The sequence below is a fragment of the Gorilla gorilla genome, chromosome 14, assembly GCF_029281585.2.
Source record: "Gorilla gorilla gorilla isolate KB3781 chromosome 14, NHGRI_mGorGor1-v2.1_pri, whole genome shotgun sequence".
NCBI classification, from domain to species: domain Eukaryota; kingdom Metazoa; phylum Chordata; class Mammalia; order Primates; family Hominidae; genus Gorilla; species Gorilla gorilla.
The window spans coordinates 62,826,417-62,842,922 of record NC_073238.2 but is presented as its reverse complement, the minus strand read 5'-3'; the positions used below and the strand labels follow the sequence as shown (position 1 = coordinate 62,842,922).

Below are 16,506 nucleotides of genomic sequence, written 5' to 3'. Positions count from 1 at the left end.
ACTTGTTTCCATAATTTGTCATTTAACTATTCTGTAAATGTTATAACTCATATGATTCATATGATGGACTGATGTTTTCTTTCCACTTTATGTTGTTCTTGCAACAAAATTATTTAGTCAAACCTATCTTTTTTTAAACATTTGATTTTATATAATACTTAGAAAGCCTCTACTGCTATTTTTAAATATATTATTTTATTTTAATTGTTAGAGTTGGGCTGTCACTCAGGCTGAAGTACAGTGGCATGGCCTACCGCAGCCCCAAACTCCTGGGCTCCAGAAATCAATCCTTCTGCTTCAGCCTCTTTGCTGGGATTACAGGTGTGAGCCACAGCAGGCCTCTACTGTTTTTTGTTTTTTTGTTTTTTGTTTTTTGTTTTTTGTTTTTGAGATGGAGACTCACTCTGTCACCCAGGATAGAGTGCAGTGGCACAATCTCGGCTCACTGCAACCTCCGCCCCCTGGGTTCAAGCCATTCTCCTGCCTCAGCCTTCCGAGTGTCTGGGACTACAGGCACGTGCCACCATGCCCAGCTAATTTTTGTATTTTTAGTAGAGACGGGGTTTCACCACGTTGGCTAGGCTGGTGTCAAACTCCTGACCTCAGATGACCCACCTGTCTCGCCTCCCAAAGTGCTGGGATTATAGGCATGAGCCACAGTGCCTGGCCTCTACTGGTATTTTTCTAACGTGCTCATTTTTTTCCAGAACTTATATGGAGTCATTTTTTAAATGGAGTCATTTTTTATTGAGATTATTGATCTACCTAGAATTTATTTTGGTATAAAGAATAAATCAAAGTCTACCTCTCTTTTTCAAATTGCTATCCTGATAACTCATGAGCATTTACTGAATTATCCTGAATTTTCTCCACTGATTTGAAGTGGATAAATTATCATACATTAAATTCCCCTGGGTATGGGATTATTTCTGGACTCCTTATAACTAAAGAAATGCAAACTAAACAAGATACTACTTTGACCTCTTAAAAGTCTAATAATAATCTGGTTTGGGTGAAGGTGTGGAGAATGCAAATTAGGAGGGGATTTTTTTCTTAGAAATGAAACTGCTAGGCGACATAACCCACAGTATCTACAGGTGAACAAACTTGTAAAAATATGCACTGAAAACATACTGAGATTTTTACTGGAATGGCATTAAATGTATAGATTTGTCCCAGGAAAACTGCCTGGCACATGTTCAAGTATTCTCTTACGGCCTTTATTAAAGTTTTGTAGTCTTTTGCTTTGTTTTCATCTACATCCTGCACTTTGCCTATTAAGCTTATTCCTAAGGTATTTTATACTATTTGTTATTGCTGTAAATTGAATATTTTTCATTACATTTTCCAGTTGATTACTGCTGGTACATAAATTGTCTTATTTGAGAGATTGGCACCAGTTAATTTAAAAAGCTAAGCAGGAAATCATTTTAAAATAATATATATAATTCCATATAACATTTTAATTTTAAAAACACAAAAAGTGTATTCATTTGAAAATCTCTTTACGTAAGGTCAAGGTTTTTTGTTTTTTTTTAGTTCTAAGTTGTTTTTCTTCTATAAACCACACCAATAATGTGGGTTTATGATTTTCACTATGTGCAGGGTGAGGACAGAAAAATGCAAAGGAGTCTGAGGCCTAGAGACACAATCCTTCTACTTTCCGACCTGGGTGGGTTCGCCCCTCCTTGGGCAACCTGGTGGTCCCCTGCTCCCAGGAGGTCACCACATTGATGCAGAACTTAGTGTGGACACCTAATCAGCATAGTGCACAGCCCAGAACTCCTGGGCTCCAGTGATCTTCCCACCGCAGCCTACAGAGTAGCTGGGACTACAGGCATGTGTCACTGCACCTAGCAATCCTTTCTAGTTTCTTACGTTGCCCCCTCATATCTTTTCTACATCTAAGTCTACAATATTTTCTGCAACTTGCCTCTGAGTCATTTCAAAGCACCGAACTTGGTTTGACTAAAACAACCCTTTTTTGCACTTCCATTTTATAACATTACAATAATATGAAAAACCAGCAAATATAAATCAGGGAGTAAACAATGCTTAAACTTTTAATACACACACAATTTCACTACTGGGAGCAAAAGAATTCAGGTATATCAGAGAATAGCTTTATAGCCACAAGCATGCAGCTTCCAGGAGCATCCTGAGAGACCAATCCTTTTTAACTTCTACCCCTCAGTAATAGGTAAAAGATACAAGTCAATAAGTGTTTACTTTAACTGAAGAGTACTTGGATTTCTGATAATAATCTATGCTGGAAGGTGTTAAATTTACTATTCACAGACAACCCTTGTTCTAATTACTTGAAAGCAGCAGAGATAGTTCCTGCTTTTGTATAAAACTTGGCACATTACTATGTACAAATGCAAACTTTTTAAATAAATAAAGATGAAGCTAAAAATGAAGGATGGTCATCATACAATTTTAATCTACAGAAGGATGAAAATGTCTAAAATCTCTTAATCTTAAATTTCTATCATAATGTTAGAATTTAGTGTTTTAAAAAGTCTGCAGAGCTTACTCATTTAAAGACAAAGTTCTTTGCTTAATATTTACCTAAGCTATGGACCAAGTTTCCTATTTTATGTCTGATATGGTTTGAATGTTTGTCCCTTCCAAATCTCATGTTGAAATGTGATCCCCAATGCTGGAGGTGAGGTTTGGTAGAAGATGACTACATCAGGGGGGTGGATCCCTCATGAATGGTTTAGCACCACCCCCTTGGTGATAACTGAGCTCTCACTCAGTTAGTTCACAAGAGATCTGCTTGTTTAAAAAGGGTATGGGACCTCCTCCTTCCTCTTGCTCCTGTTGTCACCATGTGACATGCCTGTTTCCCCTCCGACTTCTGCCATTAATATAAGCTTCCTCAGGACTCACCAGAAGCTGAGGAGAAGGTGGTGCCATGCTTCCTGTACAGCCTGAAGAACCGTGAGCCAACTAAACCCTACTCTTTTCTTTATAAATTACCCAGTCTCAGGTATTTCTTTACAGCAATGCAAGAACGAACTAGCACAACATCAGTAAGAAAAAAAAGGGTGAAAGCTACCTGTTACAACGAGAACATTTGACTAGAAGTCAAGAAACTAGGATTCGAGTTCCTGCTCCAGCAATAATCAGCTATGGTTTTAGTTTCCTAAGTTGTACTTGAGTGACTGGAAGGAGAGCTAAACTATATACCAAAGAAGATGAATGGCTAGTTGTAACAGGGGTAAGGTGGACTTTTATTCTGAATTTCTAGGATCCAGTGCTAGCTCCAACATTAGAGGATATTAAGACTAATGCAATATGCAGTGTGTTAACCACCAAGCAAACTAACTTAGAAATATATGTGGTTTTTATAAGCAAAGCCTATGTCTATTTGATTTAAATTGGCTGTACATTAGCAGTGCTAAAAAAGGCATACCAAATGCATCACATGATCACTTCTTTATCTGACAGAGCACAGGCATCCTATCTGGTCAAGAAAACAAAACAAATCTTATTGTTCCATGTTTTCCCACAACATAACCTTTATTTCTATAAAGTTAAGATATTATAGATGATGTCATCTATAATAGTATCTTTTTAGAGGTTTACATTCAGAATATGTTTTCATTTCATTTTGTTCTGAAAACTCTTCATAAGGTCAAAAGGGCATGTCATATCCATCTTAAAGTTCAGGGCAGAGTTTGCCCAAGGTAAGGTCAAAATTTAGAAATCAAGGATTCTGGATCTCTAGGTCACAGTGCTTTCTATTATCCCTTTATGCATGCACTCACTGAGTTGTATTCTTTCATTATACAAACATGTATAAGGAACTGGGTTGGGTACTTCTTGTGAGGACCCAGTTTTTAGTTTTGACTTCGTCATTCTCCACCAATAATCACTTTGTAATCCTAAGCAAGTCACAACTTCTCTGAATTTTAGTTTCTTGGTCTGTAAAATTGAGACAATAATATATGTTCTTTCTGTCATTGAAAATTAGTGGGGAGACTGAATTAGATAGAAAGCTAAGAGCTGAAAATAATTCTATAGGTCTAATTTAATACTCTCCTTTTACAAATATACAACAGAGAAGCTAAATTATTTGCTCAAGGTCATGTCATTTGTTTTTCCTTTAAGAACTGAGGTCTCTCTATATTGCCCAGGCTAAACTGGAATTCCTGGGCTCAAGAGATCCTCCTACCTCTGCCTTCTGAGTAGGTGGGGCTCAGGAGACGCACATTAATTTTTAGTAACTTGGATTAGAATCCAAGTCACTTAACACCTAGTGAAATTGGTCCTTTCATTACACTTTGCAGCTTCTAGACTAGGTGAAAAATTTTTGAAAGCTACAACCCACCTAGCCTTACCCAACTAAGGTTTTATGACCAAATTCAGCCTTTATGCCACAAGGCATATATTGTATGTGAAGAATTAACATCTTCCAGGAATTCAGAGTAGGACTAGGTTACATAGCATCCTTGAGAGAATGGAGAAAATAGTCACTCAAATAGTTTTCTGTGTTTTTGGATGAGAAAGGCAGCATGACTATATTAATGGGACATTATTACCAGGAATGGCTCTAGCCTTCAAGACCTGAAATTTAAAATTTGTATTCAACTGTAAAGGCTAGCCTTCATTACACATCATCTTTTAGTAAAGAAGCTCTTTACTAAATTCGTAGATTCTCATGTCTATGTGTTACTAATAGCTGTTGTTATATCTTGTATTGCAATTATTTCTTTGTTTTGTATTCTTTTTTTTTTCTTTTTTTTTGAGACAGAGTTTTGCTCTGTCACCCAGGCTGGAGTGCAGTGGCATGATCTCCATCACTGCAACCTCTGCTTCCCGGGTTCAAGCGATTCTCCTGCCTTAGCCTTCTGAGTAGCTGGGATTACAGGTGTGAGCCACCACACCTGGATAACTTTTTTGTATTTTTAGTAGAGACAGAGTTTCACCATGTTGGCCAGGCTGGTTTCAAACTCCTGGCCTCAAGAGGTCTGCCCGCCTTGGCCTCCCAAAGTGCTAGGATTACATGCGTGAGCCACCACACATGGCCTTGTTTTTCATTCTTAATTGAATTGCACGTATATGTCTTAAAAGGCAAACTAAGTACTGTGGAAGTACAGAAAAGGAACTGATGAGATTAAGGAGACTCCATAGAAAAGACGTGATATGATTCTAAGAGTTGGAGATGAAGAAGCAACAAGAGAGTTCGGAAAAAAAGATAAGGAAGAAGGGACAACTCAAGTGTATGCACAGATAAATATGCTTATTCAAGTTTTAAATCTTACCACAATAACATTTTCACTCCTCTTGATTTCCTTTCCCTGCTTGTTTGAACCTGCTTCAACCATCATTCCCATCAACTTTTACTTTGCTCTAATCATCATTCATCACCCTTTAAATCTTTCCTCTTCTACTCCCATCCAACTCTATAAAAGTTGGTTCAACTCTTTGAACTTGGGTAGATGACTCACATTCTGGTAAAAAGTAACATAAAGTATTAACTGTTTACAATAATGAAAGGAAGGTAAATCACTTCGAAATGATACTGATAGACTTATGGTAATACTAGTCTAGAATTTAAGATTTTTTCTCCTTAGGCTAAAAGATATTTTTATAGAAAATAAATATATTCTGTCAACATAAATTACAAATGTTCATTTCTCAAATTGAAAAAGGTTTGTTTCTATACCTAAATAGAAAATTTTATCATAATGAGCATCAAAAGAATCCCAAATGAGAAAACTGCTTTTTTCATAAGTGTAAATTAAGAGATGGAAGTCACATTTCACCATGGCAAACATTTGCTGCATGCAAAATGACTAAAGTAAGTTTAGAATAATTCTTTTTAAATTTTAAAATATCAATGTCCCATACGTTTTTCTTTCTTTCTTCTTTTAAGAGACAGTGTCTCGTTATGTTGCCCAGGCTGGAGTGCTGTGGCTATTCATAGGTGTCATCAAAGAGCAATGAAGCCCCAAACTCCTATGGCCTTAAGTGATCGTCTTGTCTCAGTCTCTAGAGTAGCTTCGACTACAGGTGTGTACCACTATGCCTGGCTCACACTTTCTTTTGAACTTAAATGAATTTATTTCTGTTTTAAGTCTCACATACTCTCTCATCTGATTTTTTTCTTTTTTTTTTTTTTTTGCTTATCCCCTGTTCTCAATGTTATGTACAATTTCAATTATGGCCTTCAAAACTTTTAATGAGAGAATTCTTTAAAGTTTTAATCGATTCCTCTTTGATCAATTTTATAGTAAAAGAACACGGTGTCTTATTGTGGAAAAAAATAGGTCTTTTAAAGAAGAATGCTATTGAAACATAAAGGGAAGCCTTTTACAGAATATTTAATCTTATACATGTTTCTTGTGCAACCTGTTTCAAAAATCAGAAATCCTTAAACATAAAGAGTGTAAGGTGATTCCTTGATCTATTATGCCTGAGAGTGAAAAAACCCAACCTGCGGAGGTTGCAGTGAGCCGAGATTGCGCCACTGCACTCCAGCCTGGATGACAGAGCAAGACTCCGTCTCAAAAACACAAAAACAAAAACAAAAACAAAAACCCAACCCAGCAGCTTAAGCAGTGAAAGTATTCAAAGAATCAGAATCAGATGTCATTAAATTTTAAAAACCGATGCATTACATAATGAAATTCACTATATTTCATTCTTTTTATTTATTTACTTATTTGAGAACAGGCCTCTCTCTGTCACTCAGGCTGGAGTAAAATGGTACAATCATAGCTCAATGCAGCCTCAATCTCCCGGGCCCAAGCGATCCACCCACCTCAGCCTCCCTAGTAACCAGGACTACAGATGCCCACCACCACACTTGGCTAATTTTTGGAAACAGGGTGTCACTATGTTGCCTAGGCTGGTCTTGAAATCCTGGTCTCAAGTGATCCTCTCATCTCAGCCTCCCAAAGTGTTGGGATTATAGGTGTGAACCATAGATCCTGGCCAAGATTCACTATATTTTGAATTGGTTGTATATGTAGGCTATATTCTTTCCTTTTTGTTTTTTTTTAGACAAGGTCTTGATCTGTCACCAGGCTGAAGTGCAGTGGTACAATCAAAGCTCACTGCAGTCTCAACCTCCTAGGCTCAAACAATCCTCCCACTTCAGCCTCCCAACCAGCTGGGACCACAGGTTTACATCACCACACCCAGGTAATTTTTAAATTTTTTATGGAGACAGGGTTTCCCTATGTTGCCAAAGCTGATACACTATATTTCAAATCAGTCTACAAGGTCATTATGGCAACAGTCCTAAAAAAAGGCTTGTCTTCACCATTTTTTAAAAGTATTATACTTTAAGTATTGGGATACATGTGCAGAACGTGCAGGTTTGTTACATAGGTACACACGTGCCATGGTGGTTTGCTGCACCCATCAACCCATCATCTATGTTAAGTATTTCTCCTAATGCTATCCCTCCTCTAACCCCCAACCCCGACAGGCCCCGATGTGTGATGTTCCCCTCCCTGTGTCCATGTGTTCTCATTGTTCAGTTCCCACTTATGAGTGAGAACATGCAGTGTTTGGTTTTCTGTTCCTGTGTTAGTTTGCTGAAAATGATGGTTTCCAGCTTCATCCACGTCCCTGCAAAGGACATGAACTCGTCCTTGTTCATGGCTGCATAGTATTCCATGGTATATATGTGCCACATTTTCTTTATCCTGTCTATCATTGATGCGCATTTGGGTGGGTTCCAAGTCTTTGCTATTGTAAATACTGCTGCAATAAGCATATGTGTGCATGTGTCTTTATATTAGAATGATTTATAATCCTTTGGGTATATACCCAGTAATGGGCTTGCTGGGTCAAATGGTATTTCTGGTTCTAGATCCTTGAGGAATCGCCACACTGTCTTCCACAATGGTTGAACTAATTTACACTCCCACCAACAGTGTAAAAGCATTCCTATTCTCCACATCCTCTCCAGCATCTGTTGTTTCCTGACGTTTTAATGATCGCCATTCTATCTGCCGTGAGATGGTATCTCATTGTGGTTTTGATTCGCATTTCATTAATGACCGCTGATGATGAGCTTTTGTTCATATGCTTGTTGGCCACATAAATGTCTTCTTTTGAGAAGTGTCAGTTCATATCCTCCACCCACTTTTTGATGGAGTTGTTTGCTTTTTTCCTGTAAATTTGTATAAGTTCCTTGTAGATTCTGGACTTTAGCCCTTTGTCAGATGGATAGATCGCAAAAATTTTCTCCCATTCTGTAGGTTGCCTGTTCACTCTGCTGATAGTTTCTTTTGCTGTGCAGAAGCTCTTTAGTTTAATTAGATCCCATTTGTCAATTTTGGCTTTTGTTACCATTGCTTTTGGTGTTTTGGTCATGAAGTCTTTGCCCATGCCTATGTCCTGAATGGTATTGCCTAGGTTTTCTTCTAGGGTTTTCATGGCTTTAGGTCTTACATTTAACTCTTTAATCCATCTTGAGTTAATTTTTGTATAAGGTGTAAAAAAGGGGTCCAGTTTCAGTTTTCTGCACATGGTAGCCAGTTTTCCCAACACCATGTATTAAACAGGGAATCCTTTGCCCAGTGCTTGTTTTTGTCAGGTTTGTCAAAGATGAGATGGTTGTAGATGTGTGGCATTATTTCTGAGGCCTCTCTTCTGTTCCGTTGGTCAATATATCTGTTTTGGTACCAATACCATGCTGTTTTGGTTATTGTAGCCTTGTAGTATAGTTTGAAGTCAGGTAGCATGATGCCTCCAGCTTTGTTCTTTTTGCTTAGGATTGTCTTGGCTATATGGGCTTTTTTGGTTCCATATGAAATTTAAAGTAGTTTTTTCTAATTCTATAAAGGAAGTCAATGGTAGCTTGATAGGGATAGCATTGAATCTATAAATTACTTTGAGTGGTATGGCCATTTTCACAAGATTGAGTCTTCCTATCCATGAGCATGGAATGTTCTTCCATTTGTTTGTGTCCTCTTTATTTCCTTGAGCAGTGAAGTTTGTAGTTCTTGAAGATGTCCTTCACATCCCTTGTATGTTGTATGCCTAGGTATTTTATTCTCTTTGTAGCAATTGTGAATGGGAGTTCACTCATGATTTGGCTCTCTGTTTGTCTATTATTGTTGTATAGGAATACTTGTGATTTCTGCACATTAATTTTGTATCCTGAGACTTTGCTGAAGTTGCTTATCAGCTTAAGGAGATTTTGGGCTGAGATAATGGGGTTTTCTAAATAGACAATCATTGTCTCTGCAAACAGAGACAATTTAATTTCCTCTCTTCCTATTTGAATATGCTTTATTTCTTCCTCTTTTCTAACTGCCCTGAACACAACTTCCAATACTATGTTGAATAGGAGTGGTGAGAGAGGGCATCCTTGTCTTGTGCCAGTTTTCAAAGGGAATGCTTCCAGCTTTTGCTGATTCAGTATGATATTGGCTGTGGGTCTGCCATAAATAGCTCTTATTGAGATACATTCCATCAATATGAAGTTTATTGAGAGTTTTTAGCATGAAGCGGTGTTGAATTTCATCGATGGCCTTTTCTGCATCTATTGACATAATCCTGTGGTTTTTATCTTTGGTTCTGTTTATGTGATGGATTACATTTATTGATTTGCATATGTTGAACCAGCCTTGCATCCCAGGGATGAAGCCGACTTGTTTGTGACGGATAAGCTTTTTGATGTGCTATGGATTCAGTTTGCCAGTATTTTATTGAGGGTTTTCACATCGATATTCATCAAGGATATTGGCCGAATTTTCTTTTTTTGTTGTGTCTCTGCCAGGTTATGGTATCAGGATGATGCTCGGCTTATAAAATGAGTTAAGGAGGACTCTCTTTTTTTCTATTGCTTGGAATAGTTTCAGAAGGAATAGTACCAGCTCCTCTTTGTACCTCTGGCAGAATTCAGCTGTGAATCCATCTGCTCCTGGGATTTTTTTGGTTGGTACGCTATTAATTACTGCCTCAATTTCAGAACTTGTTATTGGTCTATTCAGGGATTCGACTTCTTCCTGGTTTACTCTTGGGAGGGTGTATGTGTACAGGAATTTATCCATTTCTTCTAGATTTTCTAGATTATTTGCATAGAGATGTTTATAGTATTCTCTGATGGTAGTTTGTATTTCTGTGGGATCAGTGGTGATAGCCTCTTTAGCATTTTTTTATTGTGTCTATTTGATTCTTCTCTCTTTTCTTCTTTATTAGCCTGGCTAGTGGTCTACCTATTTTGTTAATCTTTTCAAAAAACCAGCTCCTGGATTCATTGATTTTTTGAAGGGTTTTTCGTGTTTCTCTCTCCTTCAGTTCTGCTCTGACCTTAGTTATTTCTTATCTTCTGCTAGCTTTTGAATTAGTTTGCTCTTGCTTCTCTAGTTCTTTTAATTGTGATGTCAGGGTATCAATTTTACATCTTTTCTGCTTTCTCCTGTGGGCATTTAGTACTATAAACTTCCCTCTAAACATTGCTTTAGCTGTGTCCCAGAGATTTGGGTATGTTGTGTCTTGGTTCTCATTGGTTTCAAAGAACTTCTTTGTTTCTGCCTTAATTTCATTATTTTCCCAGTATTCGTTCAGGAACAGGTTGTTCAGTTTCCATGCAGTTGTGCAGTTTTGAGTGAGTTTCTTAATCCTGAGTTCTAATTTGATTGCACTGAGGTCTCAGAGACTGTGTTATGATTTCCATTGTTTTGCATTTGTTGAGGAGTGTTTTACTTCCAATCATGTGGTTAGTTTTAGAATAAGTGTGATGTGGTGCTAAGAAGAATGTCTATTCTGTTGATTTGGGGTGGAGAGTTCTGTAGATGTCTATTAGGTCTGCTTGGTCCAGAGCTGAGTTCAAGTCCTGAATATCCTTGTTAATTTTCTGTCTCACTGATCTGTCAAATATTGACAGTGGGGTGTTAAAGTCTCCCACTATTATTGTGTGGGAGTCTAAGTCTCTTTGTAGGTCTCCAAGGACTTGCTTTATGAATCTGGGTGCTCCTGTATTGGGTGCATACATACTTAGGATAGTTAGCTCTTCTTGTTGCATTGATCCCTTTACCATTATGTAATGCCCTTCTTGTCTTTTTTGATCTTCGTTGGTTTAAAGTCTGTTTTATCAGAGACTAGGATTGCAACCCCTGCTTTTTTTTTTTTTTTTTTTTTTTTTTTTGCTTTCCATTTGCTTGGTAAATCTTCCTCCATTCCTTTATTTAGAGCACGTGTCTTTGCAGGTGAGATGAGTCTCCTGAATACAGCACACTGATGGGTCTTGACTCTTTATCCAACTTGCCAGTCTGTGTCTTTTAATTGTGGCACTTAGCCTGTTTACTTTTAAGATTAATATTGTTATATGTGAATCTGATCCTGTCATTATGATGCTAGCCAGTTAGTTTGCTCATTAGTTGATGCCCATTAGTTTCTTCATAGTGTCGATGGTCTTTAAAATTTGGTATGTTTTTGCAGTGGCTGGGACCAATTTTTCCTTTCCATATTTAGTGCTTCCTTCAGGAGCTCTTGTAATGCAGGCCTGGTGGTGATAAAATCTCTCAGCATTTGCTTATCTGTAAAGGATTTTATTTCTCCTTCACTTATGAAGCTTAGTTTGGCTGGATACAAAATTCTGGGTTGAAAATTCCTTTCTTTAAGAATGTTGAATACTGGCCCCCACTCTTTTCTGGCCTGTAGGGTTTCTGCAGAGAGATCCACTATTAGTCTGATGGGCTTCCCTTTGTAGGTAACCCGACCTTTCTCTCTGGCTGCTCTTAACATTTTTTCCTTCATTTCAACCTTGGTGAATCTGACGATTATGTGTCCTTGGGGTTGCTCTTCTTGAGGAGTATCTTTGTGGTGTTCTCTGTATTTCCTGAATTGGAATGTTGGCCTGTCGTGCTAGGTTGGGGAAGTTCTCCTGGATAATATCCTGAAGAGTGTTTTCCAACTTGGTTCAATTCTCCCTGTCACTTTCAGGTACATCAATCAAACATAGGTTTGGTCTTTTCACATAGTCCCCTATTTCTTGGAGGCTTTGTTTCTTTTCATTCTTTTTTCTCTAATCTTGTCTTCACACTTTATTTCATAAAGGTGATCTTCAATCTCTGATATCCTTTCTTCCGCTTTGGCTGTTGATACTTGTGTATGCTTCACGAAGTTCTTGTGCTGTGTTTTTCAGCTCCATCAGGTCATTTATGTTCTTCTCTAAACTGCTTATTTTAGGTAGCAATTCCTCTAACCTTTTTTCAAGGTTTTTAGCTTCCTTGCATTGGGTTAGAACATGGTCCTTTGGCTTGGAGGAGTTTATTATGACCCACCTTCTGAAGCCTACTTCTGTCAATTCATCAAACTCATTCTCTGTCCAGTTTTGTTCCCTTGCTGGCGAGGAGTTGTGATTCTTTGGAAGAGAAAAGGCATTCTGGTTTTTGGAATTGTCAGCCTTTTTGCGCTGGTTTTTCCTCATCTTCATGGATTTATCTACCTTTGGTCTTTGATGTTGGTGACCTTCAAATGGGGTTTCTGTGTGGAAGTCCTTTTTGTTGATATTGATGCTATTCATTTCTGTTTGTTAGTTCTCCTTCTAACAGTCAGGCCCCTCTGCTGCAGGTCTGCTGGAATTTGCTGGAGGTCCACTCCAGACCCTGTTTGTCTGGATATCACCAGCAGAGGTTGCAGAACAACAAAGATTGCTGCCTGTTCCTTCCTCTGGAAGCTTTGTCCCAGAGGGGCACCCACCAGACGGCAGCTGGAGCTCTCCTGTGTGAGTTGCCTGTTGATTCCTGCTGGGAGGTGTTTCCCAGTCAGGAGATATGGGGGTCAGAGACCCACTTGAGGAGGCAGTCTGTCCCTTAGCAGAGCTCGAGCACTGTCCTGGGAGATCTGCTGCTCTCTTCAGAGCCAGCAGGCAGGAACGTTTAAGTCTGCTGAAGCTGCACCAATAGCCATCCATAGCACCCTTCCCCCAAGTGCTCTGTCCCAGGGAGATGGCAGTTTTATCTATAAGCCCCTGACTGGGGCTGCTGCCTTTTTTTCAGAGATGCCCTGCCCAGAGAGGAGGACTCTAGAGAAGCAGTTGGGCTACAGTGGCTTTGGTGAGCTTCAGTGGGCTCCACCCAGTTCAAACTTCCCAGTGGCTTTGCTTACACTGTGAGGTGAAAACCACCTACTCAAGCCTCAGTAATGGCAGATGCCCCTCATCCCACCAAGCTCCAGCATCCCAGGTCAACTTCAGACTCCTGTGCTGGCAGTGAGAGTTTCAAGCCAGTGGATCTTAGCTTGCTGGGCTCTGTGGGGGTGGGATCCACTGAGCTAGACCACTTGGCTCCCTGGTTTCAGCCCCCGTTCCAGGGGAGTTAACAGTTCTGTCTCACTGGTGTTTCAGGTGCCACTGGAGTATGAAAAAGAAAAAATCCTGCAGCTAGCTCGGTGTCTGCCCAAACGGCTGCCCAGTTTTGTGCTTGAAACCCAGGGCCTGGGTGGTGTAGGCACCCGAGGGAATTGCCTGGTCTGAGGGTTGTGAAGATCACGGAAAAGGCATAGAGTCTGGGCCGGAATGCACCGTTCCTCATGGCACATTCCCTCATGGCTTCCCTTAGCTAGGGGAGGAAGTTCCCTGGCCCCTTGCACTTCCCATGTAAAGCGATGCCCCACCCTGCTTTGGCTCGCCTTCCATGGGCTGCACCCCCTGTCTAACCAGTCTCAATGAGACGAGCTGGGTACCTCAGTTGGAAATAGAGAAATTACCCACCTTCTGTGTTGATTTCGCTGGGAGCTGCAGACTCCAGCTGTTCCTGTGTTCACCATTTTAACATCTATCTGGCTCTGTTTAATTTTCGCTCCCCCCAAAAAATCCATATAAGAAATAAGTTGATTCTCAGAGTTAAGTTCCAGAAGTGTAGAGATCTCACATTAAAATAACAGTTTGCCTGAGTTTATCAAATACAAAAGTATCTATTAAATATAATTGATTATATGGATTCATTACCTCCCTTTGCAAGTAGTTACTCTGTATTTTTCCAATTCTAACCTAAGAATTTTTCAAAGTTTCTAAATTCCCCTTTGGTTCCTTAATTAGAAGCCAAATTTAATATCTGGAAAAAATGCAGTATTCAATTATCTTCTTTCTGTTGAAACAGTCCCTCTGCTATGGCTCTTCCTCAGTAGAAACAACTGGCAACAAAATTCAAGTTTATGATTCATTCATCAGCAAACATGTGAGAATCATCTACAAAGAACCAAGAATTGTGGTAAGAATTATACAAACATTTACTATGATACTGATAATAATGAAAAGCCTAATTCAACAAATAGTGATCTATCCATTTTTAAGCCCCAGTAACTCAAACATTAAAAAACTATAAATGAACAGGCCGGGCATGGTGGCTCACACATGGAATCCCAGCACTTGGGGAGGCTGAAGTGGGTGGATGACTTGAGGTCAGGAGTTCAAGACCAGCCTGGCCACATGGTGAAACCCTATCTCTACTAAAAATACAAAAATTAGTTGGGTGTGGTGGCGGGTGCCCGTAATCCCAGCTACTCGGGAGGCTGAGGTGGGAAAATCGCTGGAACCTGGGAGGCAGAGGTTGCAGTAAGACAAGATCGCACCGCTGCACTCCAGCCTGGGCGACAGAGTGAGAAAAAAAAAAAGAAAGAAAGAAAAAGAAAAAGAAAAGAAAAGAAAAAACTATAGATGAATGACTTAAGTTAATAACAAGTCAAGTGAGTAATGACAATATGTAGAAGAATATTCCAAGTAGAATTAATACATTTTAATTCTTTGAATGAGAAAATGCCATATTCAAAATAAAAGTAAAAGTAGGATGAGAACAGCATATACAACTGCATATATTTCATTAATTAAAGATAACTAAAGAGGAGACTATCAATTTGAAAGAAGATTACTAAGATTTTGTTTTTTTAAAACATACTGAACCAAATAAAAAAAAAATAACAGTAAGACATAACTACTAACAGAAAATTTTTTCCAATGAGAATACAAGCTTATTAACCACTCCTTTTTTCATTAATGCTCACTCAGCTTCTACCAGCCTTCTAATACGAACACACACATACATCTTTTCTATACCAAATGTGATATAAAAGATATTCAACCCTTCAAAATTTTAAGTATTGGTTATAAGTAATACCTATCTTTTTTTGTCATTTGGTAATAGATGAATTTTCTAGTCCAGACAGTAGAAATAGATTATAGTTCATCAACAAATGACAAAAATTGCTGAGTGTGAAAGAATGGTGCAAAACAACACAAAACATTTTACTGTAATAAGTTATTTTTAAGCTAGCTAAGTAATTTATGAGAAAAAAATAAATTGTTCTTAAATTACTTAATACCCAAGAGGAAGAGTTTCAGCTTAAACTAGACCAAATTAAAAAAATAATAACAGTAAGGCATAACTAGATATAGCCTTTTCTGAAGAAAATGATATTTAAAACAAGAAAAACATGTGCCATAGAGGTTGTGATATCCTCAATCTTTGAGGAAATAACACCTACATTTAAGTACCCTCACCTTACACACACTTTCTTCTTCTGATTTTGGAGTCTTTAAAATATAAGTATACTTTTTTTTGAGATAGTCTTGCTGTCGCCCAGGCTGGAGTGCAGTGGCTTGATCTTGGTTCACTGCAACATCTGCCTCCCAGGTTCAAGCGATTCTCCTGCCTCAGTCTCCTGGGTAGCTGGGACTACAGGCACGCACTATTGCCCTAGGCTAGTTTTGTATTTTTGGTACAGATGGGGTTTCGCCATGTTGGCCAGGCTGCTCTCAAACTCCTGATCTCAGGTGATCCACCTGCCTCGGCCTTCCAAAGTGCTGGGATTATAGGCGTGAGCCACTGCACCTGGCCCAAAATATGAGTATACTTTAAATATAAACATATAAACCATTCAAAGAAACTTTTAGATGGAGACAAAATCTGAAATATATTTCAATATATAGTTAATGTCATATTAAGGGGTTAAGGGAAGAGCTGGGAGGAAGAAGGAAGATAAGACTATGAACCTAAAATTTTGCCAAGTAGTAGGATTTTTATTCTCTAAACCTTATTTCAATCAATTTAAGGTTAAAAAAATTTTGCTTAAAAAGATGCAATTTCATTTTGTGCTTAGAAAGTAAAATTAACACCACACCAAAGATAAACATTCTTGAGTTTGTTCTTTTGGAGAAATGAGTAATTTAAAAATTTAAACAGCTCTAAAATATTAATACAACTTCATAGGAAAGAGGAAAGAATGTTAGAAAATTGCTTATCAAAAACTAATGAGACCCAGGATAAGAGCTACTCATAATGATAACAATTAAATATTATTTTTCAGAAACCAAGAGTCAAATGCTTTTTATACCTTAAAGGTTAAAGGCCCCTGTTTTATAGTCATTAAACAGTTCTTTGAAATGCTATGTTAAGATATCACTAACAATTTCAATTTATAAATACACACCCATACACATTTTCTTTTCTAAATTGTCATATCCCAAACACGAAAACAATCGAATAAGAGAACAGGCTGAATAGTGATTTTTTTCTTTCAATTATTACTACT

At 38.3% G+C, this 16,506-nt stretch overlaps 2 protein-coding genes across 8 annotated transcripts in view; one reads left to right on the top strand and one right to left on the bottom strand.

Annotated features, from left to right (window-relative positions):
- The window catches only part of RB1 (RB transcriptional corepressor 1), a 177,712-nt gene that overhangs the window by 44,661 nt on the left and 116,545 nt on the right, over positions 1-16,506 (bottom strand). The window lies entirely within an intron of this gene.
- LPAR6 (lysophosphatidic acid receptor 6) overlaps positions 1-16,506 on the top strand; it is a 54,488-nt gene that overhangs the window by 13,532 nt on the left and 24,450 nt on the right. For 3 of the 6 annotated variants that reach the window (XM_063697371.1, XM_063697372.1, XM_063697369.1), the window contains exons 3-6: positions 5,888-6,024; positions 7,018-7,158; positions 12,550-12,703; positions 14,079-14,189. In XM_063697371.1, coding sequence (XP_063553441.1) covers positions 5,888-6,024; positions 7,018-7,158; positions 12,550-12,703; positions 14,079-14,106 — 460 coding nt within the window. In that variant the 3' untranslated portion in view covers positions 14,107-14,189. The remainder of the gene's footprint in view (positions 1-5,887; positions 6,025-7,017; positions 7,159-12,549; positions 12,704-14,078; positions 14,190-16,506) is intronic. The other 3 variants (XM_055359820.2, XM_055359818.2, XM_055359822.1) reach the window with 2 other exon arrangements.